The sequence below is a fragment of the Malaclemys terrapin genome, chromosome 1 (assembly GCF_027887155.1).
Source record: "Malaclemys terrapin pileata isolate rMalTer1 chromosome 1, rMalTer1.hap1, whole genome shotgun sequence".
In the NCBI taxonomy this organism is placed as follows: domain Eukaryota; kingdom Metazoa; phylum Chordata; order Testudines; family Emydidae; genus Malaclemys; species Malaclemys terrapin.
In genome coordinates this window covers 241,787,605-241,810,445 of record NC_071505.1, presented here as the reverse complement: position 1 = coordinate 241,810,445, position 22,841 = coordinate 241,787,605, and the positions used below count along the sequence as shown (strand labels likewise).

Here is a 22,841-nt window from a genome sequence, read left to right as displayed (position 1 = left end):
CAGCTTGTAAAATGCCCCCGAGGGAGACTCGTGTGTGGCGGGCGCGCCACGAGAGGCAGCGCCCCGCGCTGAGGGGCGGCGGGGGGATGGGGCAGTGTCGGGGGGTTGCCTTTCAGCTGGGAGCTAGAGGCGCACGGAGCGGGCGACGCCCCCATTCAAAGCGGTGCTTGGTTTTCAAAGTCGGAGAAGGCTCGGGCTGTGCCCGCGGACCTGTCGTTCCACGTTGCGAGCAGATCGAAGGATGGAAGCGCATTCCTCAGCGTTCAGTGATTCATTAGCTTCGCTTTTCCTCGTTCGGAGTCTCCCTTTTCACGCAGCTCCAGCCTGAGGTGGAACTTTACATTTGGTGTTAGCAAGTCGAGATGAGAAAAAAGTCTTATCAACATTGATCCACATAAAAACCCTGAATGTGCTTCAACTGTGCTTACAACAGCTTTCACTTGTGACTGCTTTTAGGTTTGTCCAGGCGGTGTTTTTGTAAGAATGCTAACAGCAAGGTAGAGTTATGAATACTTGTTAAAATATGTAAGTACTTCAGAAGTATTCAAGTGGCCATCTTGAAAACTGTCAATTTGGGAGCCATCCAGACATAGGAACCAATCCCATGCGATTCAGATTACCAATCATGCAGCATAAATTTCTAGTTATGGATAGCAAATACTCTAATGGTTACGAACTGTAGCTCACTAACAATGCACAGACATATGTTTGAATAAGAAATTCCTTGAATAATTTCTAATAATGAGCAAATTTGTTCATTTACCCTCAGTTTATAGGTAAAATTGTAAACAGAAATAAGTATCATGCCGTAATCCTGTACTGAACCTGTGTACAAGGTGCATTCATGTGCATGTCTGTTGACTACAGTTTGCGGGCTCTGTCAGCGTTCTAAAATTATTACTAGGCGATCCAATTCTGAGGCTTTGTCTTGCTCAAAATGGCTGAGAGTTGCTGCATATTTAAAAAGAAAAAATCTAAACAGTCTTGGTTATGTGTTTGCATACTTCAAGGAAAACCTTGCTCTGCATCCTGGCAAATCCTGTCAACTTTCCACTTCTTTCTTGTTCTTCAGATACACAAATCCAATCCAAAACTTGGCTCAGATTCACTTTTATTTTTGATGTAGTGAATAATTTGATTAGCTCATGACATAAAGACCCATCTTCTGCCCTGTTCCATCTCGGGTGTTGCATTGTTAGATACATGAGGGACACAAAAGTGGCCTAAATAACCAGCTGGGAATTTGTCTTGTTTAGAGGAATCCCTGGGTGGAATTTAGTTGGCTGTTCTTGTGCTTTTCTGTCATATGAGGCATTCTGAAAGGTATGTGGCCAAAGTGCTGAATGCTGATGATCCTTGGCTGTTGGATAGTCCCTGGGGGCCATTGTAGTGACATAGAATAGAGCAGCGTTTTGGGAGAGTTGTGCCCTGATTACTCCCAATCAGAGAAGTGCAAAGTCTCTTTTCCTTCACTTTCCAGACTTGCCCCTAGATCCAGTGCTGAACGCTGCTTCGTTTCATCCAAAAGAAGTAGCCCATTGCGTTCCATTTTATGAATATTTAATTATGCTTTAAATAAATTTTGTAGCCTTTATATCATTTAGTACAATATAGTACAATTTTATATTGCATGTTGTATATAGCATTCTGTATGTAAAGAATTACAGAGGGAGTAAACTAGAGAACAAAAGTTTCACAGCCCAGAATCATGGCTCTTTTATATGAGCAGAAAGGAAAAACTGCAAAAGACTAGCATAAATTAACAAATAGTAGTAGTAAAGTGCTCCAGACAATTTTAATTGAATGGGGTTGGCATTCAATCTTCACAGAAAAACAAACATAACATTTCTAGGATAATTTCATACAGATTCAACAAAGGAATTGTCTAAATTACCAATACATAATATTAATAGAATTGTAAGACTTCTTATGATGGAAGTGTGTAAAGTACTGTAGCTATACCTGAAAGAAAACAAACTAGAATAGCTGAATATGAACAATCCTGCAGCAGGTATTGCTACAGTTCTTCTTTAGAATAGAAACTTGTCTTCGGTGCTGTTCAGAATAGTGGGAAAGCTTGTTGTTTAGAAGTTATTAGGATTTGAATGATACATTGTAGTTAACTTATTAGTCTTGATATTAGGGTTTAGTTTAATTGTAAGTATAACATACAATTTAAATAACTGCATTCCTGCCCCTTGCTATAAATACTTGTATGATATAGTTGAGTAGTAACCAAAAACTGATGTTTTCATAGCTCACATACTACAATTTTGTTCAGAAAAGACATTTGCCCAACAATGTTCTAAAGCAGTTAAGTCCGTAACACTGCCATTTTACAATTTTATAAGTTAGTCTGCTTGTAGGTGCGTTATGTCCCATTCTACTTGACTGCTAACTTTTTTCACCCATTGGAAAACCAGGTGATAATGGAGTTAAGACTCTGAAGAACCCCCCAAACTAATTATAGGATTGATCAAATACCTCAGAGTTCTTCTTGGAGTCTGTGTCTGTGTGGGTCCCACTATAGGTACACATATGCCATGTGTTGTATGAGATCAAAATCTGTTTAATAGCAGTGTCCATTAGACTTGCAGCTGTCTCCATGTGGTCCTGCTGAGGACAGAAAATACAGAGTGATCACAATCATCCCTCTGTTCCCTCTTAGTACACATGGGAACAAGACAGAACAAGTAGTGTCCACCCACTACCCTTAGTGGAATTTACTTCAGTTGCAAATTAGGTAGTTAGGGTTAGCTCCCTTTAAAGTAGTTCCCCCCCCCCTTAAATTTTATTTGTGTCTCTGCTCTCTGCACATGCCAAATGGTAGATTCAAAGCCCTTGCATTTCAACCCCTCTCAATCTTGAATGGATTAATTCCATTCACTGACAGCCACAGCTACTCTCTGTTTTGTCTCTGAGAAGCTGTGTGCAAGACTGCTCAATAAGAATGAGGCAGTCCAGATACATTCAACTGAAGCTATATCTCTTCAAGCAATTTATGAGAAGAACATGAGACCATAGGTGCCGATTCCGTGGGAGTTCTGGGGCTGGAGCACCCACCGGCAGCTCCCCTACCAGAACCTCCCCCTCTCCCCAGCGCCTCCTGCCCACTGGCGGGCCCCATCGATCAGCGCATCCCCCTCCCTCCCAGCGCCTACTACCTGCTGCTGATCAGCTCTTTCGTGGCGTCAGGAGCGAGGGCACAGCACGCTCGGGGGAAGGGGCGGAACTGGGCGGGAAGAGACAGGGCAGGAGTGGAGCAGGGGTGGGAAGAAGCAGGGCAGGGGTGGGGCCTTGAGGAAAGGGGTGGAGTGGGGGCGGGGCCTGGGCGGAGCCGGGGGGAAACACCCTATGCGTGAGACCCGAAGGGGTCAGGATCAATATACAAAACTGATCAGACATCAGCTAGTACCCCTGCCAGGCGGCATGCAACACCCAAGGTTGGTACCTGTAAAAAATCGTCTGCATTGTCAAGTAGGGATCCGGCATCAAGGAGTGCCCCGATACCAATTACCACCCTTACATGGAAGACTGCTACCATCTCCTTGCTGAAGCAAGGAAAATCTAAACACTGGGATGCGCATGGCTTCCGGCACCAGTGCCTTTCTTCCCATAAATAGAGGCCCAAATCTTTGCTTTTCAGGGAACAAGCCCACTAAGCCCACTCATCAAATGGACAAGTGATGTGAGTTCAGTCTCTGGCTCAGCACCAGACAAGCACACACCGCGCTCAGTAATTAGGTATGCTTCCAAACACTGACATCCATACTGGCATTGGTGCTAGTACTGACACTGGCATCATCGATGGAATCCTTGTCGGTAGTGGCTGATTCTTTGGAGAAGATAACTATGTCCCAAGCACCACCATTGGCACCAGTGTTTCTACACTTTGTACTGGTGTGTGTTTCTGAACTCTCAGTTCTGAGGTCTCCTCAGTCCTCAGCGCTGCCTCTCAATGATGTTTATTCTTCATCTCCATCACTAGGACACACCTTCTCTTCTCCATCCAGCAGGGAGCCTTTCATCTCACAGATCACCCAGGTGAGAGTTTCTCTACAGACCAGAGACTCTCAAGAGCCCAAGTGTATCCACCTCCGGCATGGCAATGGCCAGGTCAACCCTGTCAGAACCAGCCTTACCAATATAATGCACCATCTTTTCTCTATGGGGCATACTGGTGACCTCCATCCAGAGCATCTAGGAGCCGATCTGCTTCCTATTGCTCAAGGAGGCATAGAGAGATCTCGATCTCCTTTTGCATCTCTTTGCCAGATCCTTTTCCACAGATGAGGAAGAGTAGCAGTATTTGTTTGGTCATGGCCTAAGCTACACCAAAAAGCCCAACCAACAAATGTTTTAAAATGTTAGGTTATGTTTGAAGACATTAGTTACATTCCTACTTTAGACAGAGAAAGGCTTGGTCTACACACACTTTTTTTTTTGTACCAGTATGATTATTTGGACTAGGGGTGTGCTTTTTTTTTTTTTTTTTTTTTTTTTTTTAACGGAAGTAGTTGTAGCAATACAACCCCCTTTGTGTGATTTCAGGTTATACTTCTCTAAAGCTACATATATTAGTATATCTTCTTCCCCTTTCAGTATGGGAATAAACTCCAGTATTTTGGTGTAAAGCATCTTTTTATATCAGTATAACTGTGTCCACACTGGGGAGGGTGTGTACTACTTTAACTATAATGGTATAGTTAAAGCAGTACAAATTTTGTGTTTAGACAAGTCCAAAGAGAATGTATACCATTAATAGCTGCAATGAAACTGAAACCAAAGAGTCAGCAGGCGGGCCTGTGTGTGGACAAGAAAGTGGGAGGAGGAATACATGTTTGGTATTGCAGTTGGACCTGCTCAAAAGATCCTTCTAAATACCCGCACAGGAGAACAAAATCTCTACTGTTTTTCAATTTTAAAGAATTAAAAAAAAAATTAATGTAAAGTCTATTTATTCACAACTGAAACTGATAACATCATAGCAGAATTTTCTGATGCATTCTTGATCCATTGCTGATTTTGCACCTTCAGCAGCTGATGCTATTTAAAGAGTGTTCTGCTAGAAAGAAGAAGATCTGATGATCTTGTGGATAAGGGACTAGGCTGGAACCTGGGAGATCCAGGTTCACTTCCTGTCTCTTTCACTCTTTCTCTTGGAGTTTATACAAATCAATTAATGCCATCTGTGATCCATCTGTAACATGAAGACTTTTCTATTGCACAAGGAAGTTGTGAAAATAAATCCATAAATGCTTGAGTCTTCAGATAACTGTACGCATCAGTGCAAATATTTTATTAGTTAAATTTGTCCATATAATGGTTCTGAAATCTGTTTTACAAGTTACTCATTCTCATATCTCACATCATTCTCATATCTCACATCAAATATCAAACAAACACACACTACAGACAGTCACTTACCCCAAAAGGGTGCTGTATTGCTCCTCCTTCACCTGGAGAACTCCCTTGCGAAACTCCCTGTTAGCAGCCCCTGTTCGCATCATGGAGGTGAATGCCTGGCTGCGAAGATGGTGTCGCCAGGAGGGCTTTGGCTTCCTAGACCACGGGATGCTATTCGAGGAAGGACTGCTAGGCAGAGATGGCGTTCACCTTTCGAGGAGAGGAAAGACCCTATTCGGACACAGACTGGCTAACCTAGTGAGGAGGGCTTTAAACTAGGTTCGACGGGGACAGGTGAGCAAAGCCCACAGGTAAGTGGGGAACATGGAGACCGGGGAGATGGGTCGGAAACGAGAGGGAGTGTGGGCTATATTGGCAGAGAGAAAGGAGAGTCAGGACAAAACTGGGAGGAAAGATCAAACCAGTATCTTAGATGCCTATATACAAATGCGAGAAGTATGGGGAATAAGCAGGAAGAACTGGAAGTGCTAATAAATAAATACAACTAAGACATTGTTGGCATCACTGAAACTTGGTGGGATAATACACATGATTGGAATGTTGGTGTGGATGGGTACAGCTTGCTCAGGAAGGATAGACAGGGGAAAAAGGGAGGAGGTGTTGCCTTATATATTAAAAATGTACACACTTGGACTCAGGTAGAGATGGACATAGGAGACGGAAGTGTTGAGAGTCTCTGGGTTAGGCTTAAAGGGGCAAAAAACAAGGGAGATGTCATGCTAGGAGTCTACTACAGGCCACCTAACCAGGTGGAAGAGGTGGATGAGGCTTTTTTCAAGCAACTAACAAAATCATCCAAAGCCCAAGATTTGGTGGTGATGGGGGACTTCAACTATCCGGATATATGTTGGGAAAATAACACAACCGGGCACAGACTATCCAACAAATTCTTGGACTGCATTGGAGACAACTTTTTATTTCAGAAGGTTGAAAAAGCTACTAGGGGGGAAGCTGTTCTAGACTTGATTTTAACAAATAGGGAGGAACTCGTTGAGAATGTGAAAGTAGAAGGCAGCCTGGGTGAAAGTGATCATGAAATCATAGAGTTTGCAATTCTAAGGAAGGGTAGAAGGGAGAACAGCAAAATAGAGACAATGGATTTCAGGAAGGCAGATTTTGGGAAGCTCAGAGAGCTGATGGGTAAGGTCCCATGGGAATCAAGACTGAGGGGAAAAACAACTGAGGAGAGTTGGCAGTTTTTCAAAGGGACGCTATTAAGGGCCCAAAAGCAAGCTATTCCGCTGGTTAGGAAAGATAGAAAATGTGGCAAAAGACCACCTTGGCTTAACCACGAGATCTTGCACGATCTAAAAAATAAAAAGGAGTCATATAAAAAATGGAAACTAGGACAGATTACAAAGGATGAATATAGGCAAACAACACAGGAATGCAGGGGCAAGATTAGAAAGGCAAAGGCACAAAATGAGCTCAAACTAGCTACGGGAATAAAAGGAAACAAGAAGACTTTTTATCAATACATTAGAAGCAAGACGAAGACCAAAGACAGGGTAGGCCCACTGCTTAGTGAAGAGGGAGAAACAGTAACAGGAAACTTGGAAATGGCAGAGATGCTTAATGACTTCTTTGTTTCGGTCTTCACCGAGAAGTCTGAAGGAATGCCTAACATAGTGAATGCTAATGGGAAGGGGGTAGGTTTAGCGGATAAAATAAAAAAAGAACAAGTTAAAAATCACTTAGAAAAGTTAGATGCCTGCAAGTCACCCGGGCCTGATGAAATGCATCCTAGAATACTCAAGGAGCTAATAGAGGAGGTATCTGAGCCTCTAGCTATTATCTTTGGAAAGTCATGGGAGACAGGAGAGATTCCAGAAGACTGGAAAAGGGCAAATATAGTGCCCATCTATAAAAAGGGAAATAAAAACAACCCAGGTAACTACAGACCAGTTAGTTTAACTTCTGTGCCAGGGAAGATAATGGAGCAAGTAATTAAGGAAATCATCTGCAAACACTTGGAAGGTGGTAAGGTGATAGGGAACAGCCAGCATGGATTTGTGAAGAACAAATCATGTCAAACCAATCTGATAGCTTTCTTTGATAGGATAACGAGCCTTGTGGATAAGGGTGAAGCGGTGGATGTGGTATACCTAGACTTTAGTAAGGCATTTGATACGGTCTCGCATGATATTCTTATCGATAAACTAGGCAAATACAAATTAGATGGGGCTACTATAAGGTGGGTGCATAACTGGCTGGATAACCGTACTCAGAGAGTTGTTATTAATGGTTCCCAATCCTGCTGGAAAGGCTAACGAGTGGGGTTCCGCAGGGGTCTGTTTTGGGACCGGCTCTGTTCAATATCTTCATCAACGACTTAGATATTGGCATAGAAAGTACGCTTATTAAGTTTGCGGATGATACCAAACTGGGAGGGATTGCAACTACTTTGGAGGACAGGGTCATAATTCAAAATGATCTGGACAAATTGGAGAAATGGGCTGAGGTAAACAGGATGAAGTTTAACAAAGACAAATGCAAAGTGCTCCACTTAGGAAGGAAAAATCAATTTCACACATACAGAATGGGAAAAGACTGTCTAGGAAGGAGTACGGCAGAAAGGGATCTAGGGGTTATAGTGGACCACAAGCTAAATATGAGTCAACAGTGTGATGCTGTTGCAAAAAAAGCAAACATGATTCTGGGATGCATTAACAGGTGTGTTGTGAGCAAGACACGAGAAGTCCTTCTTCCGCTCTACTCTGCTCTGGTTAGGCCTCAGCTGGAGTATTGTGTCCAGTTCTGGGCGCCGCATTTTAAAAAAGATGTGGAGAAATTGGAAAGGGTCCAAAGAAGAGCAACAAGAATGATTAAAGGTCTTGAGAACATGACCTATGAAGGAAGGCTGAAAGAACTGGGTTTGTTTAGTTTGGAAAAGAGAAGACTGAGAGGGGACATGATAGCAGTTTTCAGGTATCTAATAGGGTGTCATAAGGAGGAGGGAGAGAACTTGTTCACCTTAGCCTCTAAGGATAGAACCAGAAACAATGGGTTTAAACTGCAGCAAGGAAGGTCTAGGTTGGACATTAGGAAAAAGTTCCTAACTGTCAGGGTGGTTAAACACTGGAACAAATTGCCTAGGGAGGTTGTGGAATCTCCGTCTCTGGAGATATTTAAGAGTAGGTTAGATAAATGTCTATCAGGGATGGTCTAGACAGTATTTGGTCCTGCCATGCGGGCAGGGGACTGGACTCGATGACCTCTCGAGGTCCCTTCCAGTCCTATAATCTATGAATCTATGAATCTGAAATGAGATTTTGTACCTTGTTGTGGTTTTATACTCTAATATGAAAATCTAATTTCCATTCATAATTTATGTGCTGAGTGAAGATAAGAAATATAGTAAATATTGTACCCATATAGTTACAGTCTTAAATCTGCTGCTGTTCTAAGAATTCATGTATCTGAAGAAATTTTGAAAATGATATAAATATCTTTGGCAGAAGTTGAGCCACTCAGTTTCCTGACCAAAACACGCATCTAAAAGTAGCTGATTTGGCAAAAGTTCAAGGACCCAAGGAAATAAGCCAAGTTGGACTTTTGATATGAACTACATAACACTGCTATAGTCAAAGTTTTTGTTGTTTAGTGAAGTATGGTTATATTTAGGAAATTAATCGTAAAAAGGCATCCTGTTGTTGCACATGTTTACTATATTTCAGTGCCATTATCCGCTTTGCAGTGAAAATTTGTTCTATTCAGTCATCTTCATTGTCAACAAACTTGGAAATTAAATTCATCATATGGAATACTTTTAATTTTTTTTATTTTTTAAAGTCAAAGGTACCAGATTGACAGCTATAGAGACCAGCTCCTGTATTTTTCCACTGAGCAAGTACAGAAAGTATCAGAGGGGTAGCCGTGTTAGTCTGAATCTGTAAAAAGCAACAGAGGGTCCTGTGGCACCTTTGAGACTAACAGAAGTACTGGGAGCATAAGCTTTCGTGGGTAAGAACCTCACTTCAGTCTTGCATCTGAAGAAGTGAGGTTCTTACCCACGAAAGCTTATGCTCCCAGTACTTCTGTTAGTCTCAAAGGTGCCACAGGACCCTCTGTTGCCAAGTACAGAAAGTCCATCAGTAGCTTTCTCTACACAATCCTGTTGATGGATTCAAATCCTGACATAGATGGATTGGTGCCATTTGTTATTCTGTTTTTGTCGACATTTTTCCACTGAGACTGCTAGTGACTTATGCAACATAGCTAACAGTTGCATAGTAATTTAGGACACAGCTAACATAGTCGAGATTTAGGCCAATGACTAGGATATGAAAGGCCGTGGTATCGCTCTACAATTATGCTGAGACTCTAACATCCTCTGTGTGTCTCAAATCTTAATTGTTGGTGTTATGAAGAAATAATATAGCTTGTTTTTTGGTCATATACCAGGTTGTATCTTCAGTTTTGTTAGACAGAAGTGCTGTTCTTGTGTTCACCTTTGTGGCTTGTATAATCTTGTCTTTTATGTTGCCTGTTGTCCCCTCTGCTCCATCAGGGACTCCATGTCCCATTTGTTTGTTTCAACCACAACCATCTCTGTCTCTTTTTTATATTGGCTCTCACACATTGGAGTGCCTTTTCTGAGGTATTTTGTCATTTTCTCTTTTTCAGATTGTGACTATATTTGAACTTGTTTTCAGTCAATACCGTGTTAATTTTAGAATCACATGTTTGATAGTCCTAAAATGTAGTGTTTTCTCCTTAAATTGTTTTTGTCTGTGTACATTTTTCCAGCACTATCAGTCTAATACAGGAATGACAGTACCCTTTATCCTCACACACGAAAATCAATAAGAGAATGAATAAATATTTAAATTATTATAAGAGATGCGCACTAGAAAGATTCAGCATAGTTTCATGATGAGTGCTAAACTAACGTCAAAAGACCTGACTGAAGTATGTCGAAACATATTCAGTGTAAAGGATGACACTTTTCCCTGAGCTTCTAAATTTAAATAAAAATCCCCCAACCGTAGTGAAGTAAGGAAAGGCTAGAATGTAAACCCAGGTTAACGTTAAGTCTTAGGATGCTGGCTGTATTAGAAGGCTCAGGGAATTGATAGTGGTTTGATGATTGGAAACATAGGAACACAGAATAACATGGATCTTTGGCTAATCATGGTTTTGCCCATCTGTTTATGCTGAATGGTTCTTTTTTAAATTGCATTTCAGGTTCTACAGTTAATATGTGGAAAAATAATGTTGTTTCCTTTTATTTTAGACTATTTGTTAAGCATTTTTCATATACCCATTACCAGTGTATCTATGTACCAATTCATTATTAAATAATTTAAAAAGAACTATACGCTTCTGGTACTCTAACTGCATATGTAATGATATCCATTATAGTTGTGATGTATGGATAACTTTACACATTAAAAAATTCTCACCGCTCACACACTTAGAATAGGTTTTTATCTGTGTGTACCTTTCCTCAAGTTTTCAGTCTCTATTTTGAATTCCTGCTGTCCCTTATATTCTCCTCTGATTTTTTTTCTTTCTTTGTAGAGGTAAATCAGTTGGGATAGCCTTCATTCACAAGTTTCCATTTCCATTAGACTAGTGTGCTTTCTTTTGTTTATAGGCTCTGATCTCACAAGTCACTTAAGCATGTGCTTAACTTTAATCATGTGAGTAGTCCCATTCACTTCAATGGCTTTGATGGCAAATTAGCTGGCTACAGTAAAACTTAATTATTTATGCCATCATTTCACTAAATGAGTTGATACTTATTGCTCCACTGACAGACTTTGCAAACTGTTAATGTTTTCTTCAGTCACTTACCAGACCTAAAGAAGAGTTGTAGTTTACTAGTAGATCTCCTTGTATATCACTGTTAATTGTTTGGCAACACATTTTCTTAAATAATCATTTCATTTCCACAGCAAAATGATAATTGTCGACCCTTATCTTTGTCTGGCCATGTTGGTTTTGATAGCTTACCAGATCAGTTGGTTAACAAATCCGTCAACCAGGGCTTCTGCTTCAACATTCTTTGTATTGGTAAGTAATACACTTTTTTTTATTATTGACATCAGTGAATATTAAGTATTTGACCATAAACTATCTTTTGGCACAAATATTAATAAAAAAAAAAGTAGCTGATAAGGTTACTGTTACCTCCCATCAGGAAATGACTGCAGTAGTGATCCAATGTGATCTTAGGGTGTTTTTGCCTTTTTAACTATGATCCATAATATGCCTCTCTTTATTCGCCACCATCGTTTTGATTATCTTTGTTGCACAGTACTTTCATGATCAGGCTTGAGGATGCCTTAAGTCTTGTTTCATGAGCAACTTCTAGGATTCTTTAAAACTTATGGTCTACATCCAACTCTTCCCCATAGGTAAAGTATTTCAGATAATAGAACCCAAGCCACTCCCAGGTCTATCAGTAGGAGACCTTAAAGCCTTTTTATACTTATTAATTTTCTGGCTGAATGTATTGGAGTTCTTTAGATGTACCAGCCAGACACATAACCATGCATCTTACTAAAACCCAACACTGAACTGAGCAAGGGTATAAATAATCCACACCAACTCATAATTGTCCTTCACTTTCTCTCTGTCTATTAGCTGATGTGGTTGAAGAACAGACCTCCCTATATGCATGGAATAGCTAATCTTAAAACTTATGTAAAATAGTGAAGATGGATAGCTGTGGTTTTAATACTGACTTAATGAAATAGTAAAGTTTTCTTGGTGTTAAGGTTTTCTCTCTTCCCCTGTCCCCCACTGATTTTTGGAATGCTGGTGCCTAGGCCACCACGGCAGGCCCATGTAAGCATGCTAAACAATCTTTATTCCTCATTTATAAGATACTAATCCTATTCTTGGATTTTAAGATTCTAGTGAGAGGCACAAAGGAATGCCCTTAGTGCTCAAAGGTGTGTTTTATTGTTGTTTTCCCTTTGGAGTACTAGTAGGTGTGTGTGGACCATTGAAGGTTTGAGGGACCATTCAAGATAATGAGGTACTGGCAATTAATTTTTTTGTACAAAACACATTTACTGGTGCTTCTAAGGGTCAAAAAGAGGAATTTGCTCATATGTTTGGAGAAGCCAATTTACAGGTAATTTCTCTTTAAACTCTTTTAATGGGGCAATAACTATAGTAACACCTATTATGCTTTGTACAGATATATGCAAATGCAAACTTCTTACTTTTTCTTTTAATTTTTTAGGGGAGACTGGAATTGGAAAATCAACCTTGATAGATACTTTGTTTAACACCAGTTTTGATGACCGCGTATCAACACATTTTCAACCGAATGTAAGACTCAGAGCTCAGACGTATGAACTCCAGGAAAGCAATGTTCGATTGAAACTGACCATTGTAAATACAGTGGGATTTGGTGACCAGATAAACAAAGAAGATAGGTTAGTGTTTCCTCACGTGGTAAGAATTTCATTATGCAAAATAACCTTGGTCTTGAACTGTGGAGTCTGAGTAGACTTTTCAAGTTAGGTATGTGATTAAGAAAAATGTGTGGTACAAATTACATATGTACTCCAGATATTTAATTATACATTTTTCCACATAATTAATGGATTGTATTTTCTTCTTGTCAGACAAGTTATTTGAGAAATCAACGTTTACTCTGCCCTCATGTGCATATGCCTTTATAATGTGTTTCAAATTATATAAATAAAATATATAATAGTGCTGGGCATTTTTTGAACTTTCATATAATTATACAGATAGTAAGTTACAGTACAATATGTTCTCTACAGAGTTGTGCTTTTAAGTTTCAGTGGGATCTAAAAAAGAGTGTAAGTTGGAAGAAAAATCATCTGGATTTTTTAAATGTAGGTATATTTGAAGTTGAACAGCCTATTTAGAAGATGAAGCATTACACAGCAGGTGAATTGAGAGTTTTCTTTTCCGTCAATTAAGTTTGATGAATTTAAATATTCATAATTATTGAACTGATTTTCTTCAGACTTTTATTGGAATGACCAGTACTATGAAGCATTTTTAATAATAATTTACATTATTTAAGACCCAAGTAGTGTTGGGCATGGATGAAGGTTGTGCATTCACTTCCAGAACATAAATTAACATTAAAGCTACGTTTAAGTCATGGACTGGTCACGGGCAGTAAACAAAAATTCATGGCCCGTGACCTGTCCATTACTTTTACTATATACCCCTGACTAAAACTTGGGGTGTCCTGGGGAGCCACGGGTGCTGGGGGAGGTTGGCTTGGGTGCTAGTGGGGTAGGGGATGGGGGGGTGGTACGTGGCCTGGATCCCCACTGGTGATGGAGGGAGGGTGGGTAGCGATGCCTGGCCCAGGAACCCTGCTGGGGGAGGGGCATGGGGGGCAGGGCGAGTAGGCTCCGTACCTGTCTCCGCACCGCCTCCTCGCCCCCAGCAGCAGCAGAGTTTGAGTGTGGAAGGGGGAAGAGGGTTGGGGCATAGGACAGCATGAGGCGGGTTCTGAGCGGCGCTTACCTGGGGGGCTCCCCGGAAGTGGTGACATCCCCCTCGCTAAGGTTCTAGGCAGAGGTGTGGCCAGGCAGCTCTGTGCAGTCAAGGAGGTCACGGAATCTGTGACCTCGATGACAAACTCGCAGCTTTAATTAACATTATAGCATAGGATACTAACGAAAGAGAGTTCTTGCTAGTGACTTGCCTATTCTTGCCCATTTCTTTGATGAACAATGTTTAGATGATAAAGAACAGGAGTACTTGTGGCACCTTAGAGCCTAACAAATTTATTTGAGCATAAGCTTTTGTGGGCTACAGCCCACATCTTTGGATGCATATCTAGATGATAAAGAAAAATCTCAGGTACTGGTGTTAATGATACGCAGTGAAATATTTCATATTGCAAGCAAGGCTGTCTTCTACCTCTTTCAAATTCACTTTCCATGTAACCAGTGCCTTTGAAATTTCGCCTCCCATGATTTCGTCTACACTGTATGCAGCAACAGATACTCAGGACCTGCTGCTCTTATGTATACAACAACATGTTTTGAAGATACATTATGGTCCTCTTGTAATTTGGATCATACAAAACAGGGAAAAGAATCTTTAAAATGTAGTTAAAATACAAATCAGATTCTCATTCTTTAGAGAATAATTTCCTGCTCTCTTACACACATTTACCAGTAATAAAGCTCCCCAAAACAATACTGATCTCCAAAAGATGTGAAAATATCATAATTATGGACTGTATCAGTCACATGCTATTTATAGTGATAGTCTGTTATTTCCAAGATTGAGTTGTGAGACTACAGAAATTACAGAAGTCCATGAAATGGATCACTTAAGGATTTCAGTAAAAAGCATAGCTGATACACTCTGCTTTTCATCACCAATAGAGAAAAATTTAACTATCTTTAACCCATCCTGTGCTGCATTAGTTTCTCAAACTAGTATTCAGTAACTTTAGTTTTACATTGCGTAGACAGTTTGATCATTAGCCATACATTTAATATCCTGTTCTAGTATATGACTTCTTGAGCTTCCAGTGTATGTAGTTGATATGTAAAGCGATATACTCCTGGGGGAATTCTGCACCAAAAAATTAAAAATTCTGCACACAATATTTTAAAATTCCGCAAAATTCTGCATGCCAAACATATGAGACTGAGATTTAACATGTCAGAGCACAATTTTATTTGTCAAAATAATGTTACATAATCAAGCCAGTTTCAATTATTTTGGTAATTTATTTCAAAATACCTGTCAGCGGGTATGTCTGGAACAATACAGAGACACACACAAATTCCCTCGGGAGTTAAAGAAACGCCTATGATAACCCAGTTGCTCTTTCTCTGCCCCCTTTCCTCCCTCCCTCCCCAGCCCAGCTGGGGGACCAGACACTCACTACCCCCCTCCCCTCCCACTCCCAGCCCACCTGCAGCCCAGGGATCCAGAGGGAGAAACAGCCTGATGATCCGTCCCAGGCTTGTGTTGAGTTTCCTGCGCACTGCCCTCTCTTTCCCTCAGGGCATTTGGGAACTGCAGCTGCCAGGAACTCTCTAGTTCCCTCTCACCAGTAATGTCTTCTATGTGCAAGCTGGCCTCTGCTGAGTCCAATGGCCCCTAGTGATAGCTAGCAGCACTGCAGCCTATTTCTGTGGGGGGAAAGGAAATTCTGCATGCACAACGTTAATTTCTGAAAATTCTGCATTGCTCAGTGGCACAGAATTCCTCAAGGAGTAAGTAGTTGTATGCAGAAAAATATAACACAGATTCCCTTTTTTAGTCCCACTCTATCTGAGAGAAATTAATCTTTGGTTGCTAACACATCACATTTTTTCCCCCAGCTATCAGCCAATAGTGGATTACATAGATGCACAATTTGAGGCCTACCTCCAGGAAGAACTGAAAATTAAACGCTCCTTATACAACTACCATGACACTCGCATCCATGTCTGCCTCTATTTTATTTCACCTACAGGCCATTCCCTTAAAACGCTTGATTTGTTAACCATGAAGAATCTTGACAACAAGGTAAGATTGTTTGAAACCAGTTTAAATGAATGAATTTGTAAAGATTCCTATTTTTTGCAACATCTTGCCTCTCTCTTACAATTCTTTATTTGTGGTCTTGTTAATACTGTAACTTTTTAAAGTAAAGTCAACATATTATGTTGTCAAGAAATATCATGTCACTCATAGCTTTTTTTGTTTGCTCATTGAAAGGGATGAGGGAGACTTCTGCATTAGGCAAAGCTGAAAAAACATCTTAACAAAAATGAAAAATTCTGTGGCAGATTTCTTTGGACAAAATCTGTCTCTTTGGTGACAGGGCCCTTCTACCTTGGATTCCTTCAGTGTCTAATTCACCAGAGCAGTATTCCTGGAAGTCAATTGCTTCCATGTAGCCTGATCATAAACTGGGACAGGTTCCATAGCACTAGCCTCTTCTGCAACTCTTTTGCATCTGGTGTGTTTCCTTTTCTTTTTCTGTAGCTCCTAGCTGGTGACTCTTGCTGCTGTTCTTATTGCATGTATCTCTTGATCCATATCCTGGGGAGATTATGCCTGAGGGATAACGCCCCTGCCATCTGGAATAGGGTCTGTGATTCGCTCTGGAATCCCTCTCCCTCAAAACCCCCTATTTGTCTTAGCACTGTAGATCCTCTTCAAGATATGTTTTATCCTTATGGTCCATTAGCTCGCTGGCCCTAGCGGTCAATGTGGGCTCACCAGCCTGGGATTCAGAAGATTGTTGTTACTATTGTTGTTTCTTTGTAATACTATAATGACTGGAGACACTAATCAGGATTGGGAGCCCCACTGTGCTAAACACTACAGACTTTGTAAAAGACAGTCCCTGTCCCAAAGAACACTCAGTCTTATTTAAGACAAGATACAAGATGTGGGAGTCTGTCAGCCTAGGATGCTAGCTGACTGAACAGCTTGGACTGGAACTGCTCTGAAGATGTCCAGAAAACTCTGTTGGAAAGCAGATTTGTGTGGCTTCCCACTAGAAATCCCTCCTGTATGAAATGAAAGTGATTTTTCATTTGAGCAAGACAGACAGTGTCTAATCCTTGCTAGTTTTCTACTCCCTTTATTATGGGTTGCCTGCTGCACCTTAAACAGTCTGGGCTCACCTTTAGCTCAGTGAGAGTATACCTGCCAGTGACTTTGGCATTTTACCCACTGGCACAGGACTCTTTTCATTTTACAGGGGAGACATTTTTAAAAGGTCTGTCTTGTATATTTCCACCTCTTTGGTTTCTATTCCATAATGTGATTTAAATGTCGTGCTCGCCCAGTTAATAGAACCACGTTTTCACCTTGCATTTCACCTAGTGGTAATTGCATCAGTTCAACCTTAGGTATTCAGACACTAATGGCTGATTCACTGAATATGGTATTTCTTAAGGTGGTGTAACAACATGCCCTCCTCAAATTCCTATCAAAGGTGGTTTCTGATTTTAATTTAAACCAAACATTCTATCTACTGGTATTTTTCCTAATGCTCCATTCACTGCAAAAAGAGGCCAGACCACATTGTTTGGAAATGAAGAGGATATTCACTATCTGAACAGGACTAAACTGTACAATAAACCACTGGGATTCCTGGTAGCACACAGTGATATTTTTGGGAATTAGCTAGTTTCCACTCAGATTATCCAAGTGAATTAGATTCTATATACTTTCTTCCTATGAATTAGTGACTATTAAAATGATAGGTATTGGAGCACATTCATTCAGGTCTAAGGTGGCCTCTTCTGCTTATGTCAGTTGTTTCTGTCACTGAAATACGAAATACTGTTACCTGGAATTCACTCTGTACTTTTGTACAGAATTACTTACTGGATTTAGCTTCTAGATTAGATCTTCAATTTGGTAGAAGAATCCTACAGTCGTTGTTCAAATGAGACCTCTCAATCCCCACTTGAGTTTAAGGATGAATTATTGCTCATCACAGAGTGGATATCAGTACAAGCAATCATCTTGGAGAACTGCAGTTACTGTAGTAAGAGAAACTAACAGTTTTTTAAACATTAAATGCTTTCAACTAGCTGGGTTGACTTTTTTTTTTAATTTGTATAGTAGAACAAGTTTTGATTCCAAATATTTTTCTTTAGAATGTGGGAATATGTAAACAAAGTCAATGCTAACACACCTTTCCTAGTAGTAGTCTTTCATTATATCTGTAAAGCATTTTGAGATAGATCTTGAAAAAGTACATCCTCTTTCATACAAGCTATTATATGATGGATGGTTCACGCCAAGGATTAAATTGGTGATTGAAAGTAGTGCCTGATGCCTTTGGAACTCTCTGCCAGCACACCTAAAAATGCTGTAAAATGAATCATCCTTGTGTGTGTTCCTATAGCTGTGATTTCTTTGCAAGTACTATGTATGATGTAGTAGTCTGTCTTGTGAGCTATGAAAAGAGATTTGTGTGTTTCAATCATTAAACAAGTAATCAATAAAGACAAATGCAAAGTACTCCTCTTAGGAAGGAACAATCAGTTGCACAAAATGGGAAATGACTGCTTAGGAAGGAGTACTGCAGAAAGAGATCTGTGGGTCGTAGTGGATCACAAGCTAAATATCAGTCAACAGTGTAACACTGTTGGAAAAAAAAGCAAACATCATTCTGGGACGGATTAGCAGGACTGTTGTAAGCAAGAAGTAATTCTTCCGCTCTGTTCCACACTGATTAGGCCTCAGGTGGAGTATTGTGTCCAGTTCTGAGTGCCACATTTCAGAAAAGATGTGGACAAATTGGAGAAAGTCCAGAGAGCAACAAAAATGATTAAAGGTCTAGAAAACATGACCTGTGAAGGAAGATTGGAGAAGAGAAGAGTGAAGGGGGACATAATAGTTTTCATGCACATAAAAGGTTATTACAAGGAGGAGGGAGGAAAAATTGTTCTCCTTAACCTCTGAGGATAGGACAAGAAGCAATGGGCTTAAATTGCAGCAAGGATGGTCTAGGTTGGACATTAGGAAAAGCTTCATAACTGTCAGTGTGGTTAAGCACTGAAATAAATTGCCTAGGGAGGTTGTGGAATTTGCATCATTGGAGATTTTTAAAAGCAGATTAGACAAACACCTGTCAGGGATGTTCTAGATAATACTTAGTCCTGCCATGCATGCAGGGGCATGGACTAGATGACCTCTCGAGGGCCCTTCCAGTCCTTGATTCTGTTATATTTGCAGTTGGTAAGTGGCTTTGAACTTTATATCAACAATGTATTTTAATTAGTTCTTATTTCATTTAGAAATAAATACCATTAAAAAAATTTGAATATAAAGTGGATGGAAACTTTTTTTTATTTATGTACTCTTTTTGGCACAGAACCTCTACAATTTAAGTGTACATGAATTTTCTAGCTGTTTGTACTGATCATAGCATGCAAATTCATTCATTTGTAATTTGAAGTAAGAAGTAATAATGTGGTATGTTACAAACCAGGTTTTCACTTGTCTTCATATTCAGATGGTTTATCTAAAGTTTTGAAGAATCAGATATTTTCTTTGTTTTTTCATGCCAGCAGAGCATTTCTGACCAAGCACTTATATTAATTTAGCTTCTGATTCATTAGGGGTACTTTATAAAATGATAGAAAAACTTAGGTCAAGAAATTGGTGATACTTTTTTATGGCAATTTTATAGACTTACAAACATTTTGAATTTTTTTTTTTAAAATGTGTAAGCTTCTATGAGTTGGGTGCATATTTCTACCAGTGGTAGCTACAGTGTGAGGGGAGTCACAAGAGTTGAGCAGCCCAACTCAAGTTCAGGAAACCCGAAATGAACTGAGAGGAAAGAAATGTGGTTTAAAATTAGTTACACCCAGAATGATTCACCATTACCACACCCTTTGAGACAATTCAGCACACAAATGTATTTTTGCTTCATTTTTGCTAAAATATTGACAGGTCACTGTTAAGTGAGAGAAATGACATGTGGCTTGTTCTCACTTAATGTATTTGAAAGTTTGGCCTTCAGGATGTTCAGAACAGATTTACTGTGGGAATAAGGGGCTCATGGAGTTCAGTGTAGCAGAACATTTTGCTCCTTAAAATTAAACAAAGATGATATATTTGAGGGTTCAGCACAAACACTGTTTTGGAGGTAACTGTATATAGTACACTTAAAATCACCTGCAAAATATGTGGCAAAAGTAAAAAGGCAAAGAAAGTCTTTGGAATTATGCATGGAGGTAAGGAATGTAATTCATCAAAAATACTTTGGCATTAGTGCAAGACATTACTGTGACTTACCTGAGTACAATCTAGACCAGTGGTGGGCAACCTGCGGGCCACATGCAGCCCATTAGGGTAAGCTGATTGCGAGCTGTGAGGCATTTTGCAGACATTGACCGTCCACAGGCATGGCCCCCTGCAGCTCCCAGTGGCTGCAGTTCACCGTTCCCGGCCAATGGGAGCTGTGGGAAGTGGTGATCCGGCCCGCTAAAGTCTGGGGAAGAATGTTCCTTGCTCTTTTTTCCTCATGTGTTTGAGCTTCCTTTGTTTCCCTTCCTGCTTGATGACTCTGTTTACTGCTTTAATGCAAATTAAGCAGAGCACACATTCCTTTGTTTAGGACAGACCCGGTTGCCAACTTCTGGCTGGAACATGTGTTGTTAATACCGTACAGTGGAATCTTAAACTTCACATATAGTGTTGTCTCACATATTTTACCAGGGGACAATAATGACCAGCAAATTGAGTTTTCAAATGATACCTTACAAAGTGTATTTTGTACAAAGATTATTACAATAGTGTGTACTGTGGAAATACAGGGGTACATTCTGTCACAATTACTAAAAAAAGGCTTCATTTGGAACAGCACACTCACCATACAAAAATGGATATTGCAGAGACAAAACCAGGAGAAGACGATGAAAATTACTTTCATTTGATTTTTTAGAAGTTTTGATTTGATTAGCTAGACACATATTTGGTAGTATAAAACCATTGCGTTTCATACTTGAGATGTAAGACATTAGGCGGGAAAGGAACGAGTTGGTACCAACCAGCCTACAGTAGAACCTCAGAGTTATGAACACCTCGGGAATGGAGGTTGTAACGCTGAAATGTTTATAACTCTGAACAAAATGTTATGGTTCTTACAAAAGTTTACAACTGAACATTGAGCTTTGAAACTTTACTATGCAGAAGAAGAATGCAGCCATCTTAATTTAAATGAAACAAGCACAGAAACAGTTTCTTCCCTTGTCAAATCTTTTTTTTAAACTTTCCCTTTATTTTTTTTAGTAGTTTACATTTAACACGGTACTGTGCTGTACAGTATTTGCTTTCTTTTTTTTGTTTTTGGTCTCTCCTGCCTGATTGCATACTTCCAGTTCCAAATGAGGTGTGTGGTTGACCTGTCAGTTCGTAACTCTGGTGTTCGTAACTCCGAAGTCCTACTTTACATAAGATAACAATTAAGCTAATGCCCTGAAGATTATCCTTTATTATTGAAATCCCTGCATTTTGCACCAAACAGTGAGGGCGCTTAAGCCAGAAACCTACAGTTGCGGTTAGTTTTGGAAAATTGTGAGCTCTAAGGTTAGATTAATTTTTTTGTTTTGCTTTTCAAATTTTAAAGAGCCCATCAGTCTTTGAGTGCTGGCTATGGCCTGTAAGACATGGAAGTTCCTTACTTAATGGGTAGATGGAATATGGAACAGTTTCTCAGGGAACATGGGAAACTTAAGGGGTACAGCCTTCAGTTAAACAGTCTTAATTAAATATGGATTGATCTGATGTAACTAAAAATATAATTCTGTAACACATCTCTGGATGTCCAGAACCGTGCCTTTTAAGGTACACCTCTACCCTGATATAACACTGTCCTCGGGAGCCAAAAAATCTTACCGCGTTATAGGTGAAACCGCGTTATATTGAACTTGCTTTGATCTGCCGGAGCGCGCAGCCCCGCCCACCCCAGAGTGCTGCTTTACCGAGTTATTTTAGAATTTGTGTTATATCGGGTCACGTTATATTGGGGTAGAGGTGTATCTTTATTGCCATTTATTAATTTGTACCCATGTATGGTTACAAGAAATATATTTTTTGAATAAAGCTACTAAAATTGCAAATAATAGAATTTAGATAATCCTGACTAAAACAAGTGTTGCCTTAGCAGATAAATTAAGGTAAATATAACTGTATCCTGTTACATGCTTAATGTTGGAGTATTATTGCTTTAGCCTTGGACGCAGTGTATTTGTAATGGTTTAAAGTAGACCTGTTTAACTATTATAGCAGTCTGTGCTGCTGATTGTTTTGTTAGTCTTATAGTTACTTCATCAGCAGTCGTTCTCTACCATACATTGTGCAAACAGTTCCTTGGTTTTGGGTGGGAGGCGGCCAGTATGTCTCTCGGCCCGCGCCGCTTCCAGCAGCTCCCATTGGTCTGGAGCAGCGAACCGCTGCCAGTGGGAGCTGCGATCGGCCGGACCTGCGGACGTGGCAGGTAAACAAACTGGCCCGGCCCACCAGGGGATTTCCCTACACAAGCGGCGTCCCAAATTTGGGAAACACTGCGCTAGAAACACCTTTATTTTGTTAAAACTTGTTGAAATGAACCAATGCTGATTATTTAATGCAACTGCATTTAAAAGAAAGTCTGACATAAACTATAACTGCTTGTCTCATTCCTAATGCTATAGGGAGAAAATAATCTACCTGGAACATCTCTAATATGATATTTTAGAGCCTAGATTATCAATATCAGCAGTGTTATATTGCTTTATCTTTACCTAGGAAAGTTGGTAATATATAGAAGTGATTCACAATAATTTAGGAAGCTTTTGTCTTTTCAGTCTCTTGTTCTGTGTTTGAGCTTGTTTTTTGTGGACAATGTAAGCATTCTATAATCAGTTTATGAATTCCCTGTATTGAGAGATTTCACTATCTCTAGTATATTCAAAGGTAAGAAGTGTGGGTTTGTGTTCCCT

The 22,841-nt window shown here is 40.0% G+C and overlaps 1 protein-coding gene across 3 annotated transcripts in view; it reads left to right on the top strand.

Annotated features, from left to right (window-relative positions):
* Positions 1-22,841, top strand: part of SEPTIN10 (septin 10) — a 52,661-nt gene that overhangs the window by 336 nt on the left and 29,484 nt on the right. For all 3 annotated transcript variants that reach the window (XM_054010810.1, XM_054010801.1, XM_054010818.1), the window contains exons 2-4: positions 11,328-11,445; positions 12,626-12,821; positions 15,723-15,909. In XM_054010810.1, the coding sequence (XP_053866785.1) occupies positions 11,328-11,445; positions 12,626-12,821; positions 15,723-15,909 (501 nt within the window). The remainder of the gene's footprint in view (positions 1-11,327; positions 11,446-12,625; positions 12,822-15,722; positions 15,910-22,841) is intronic.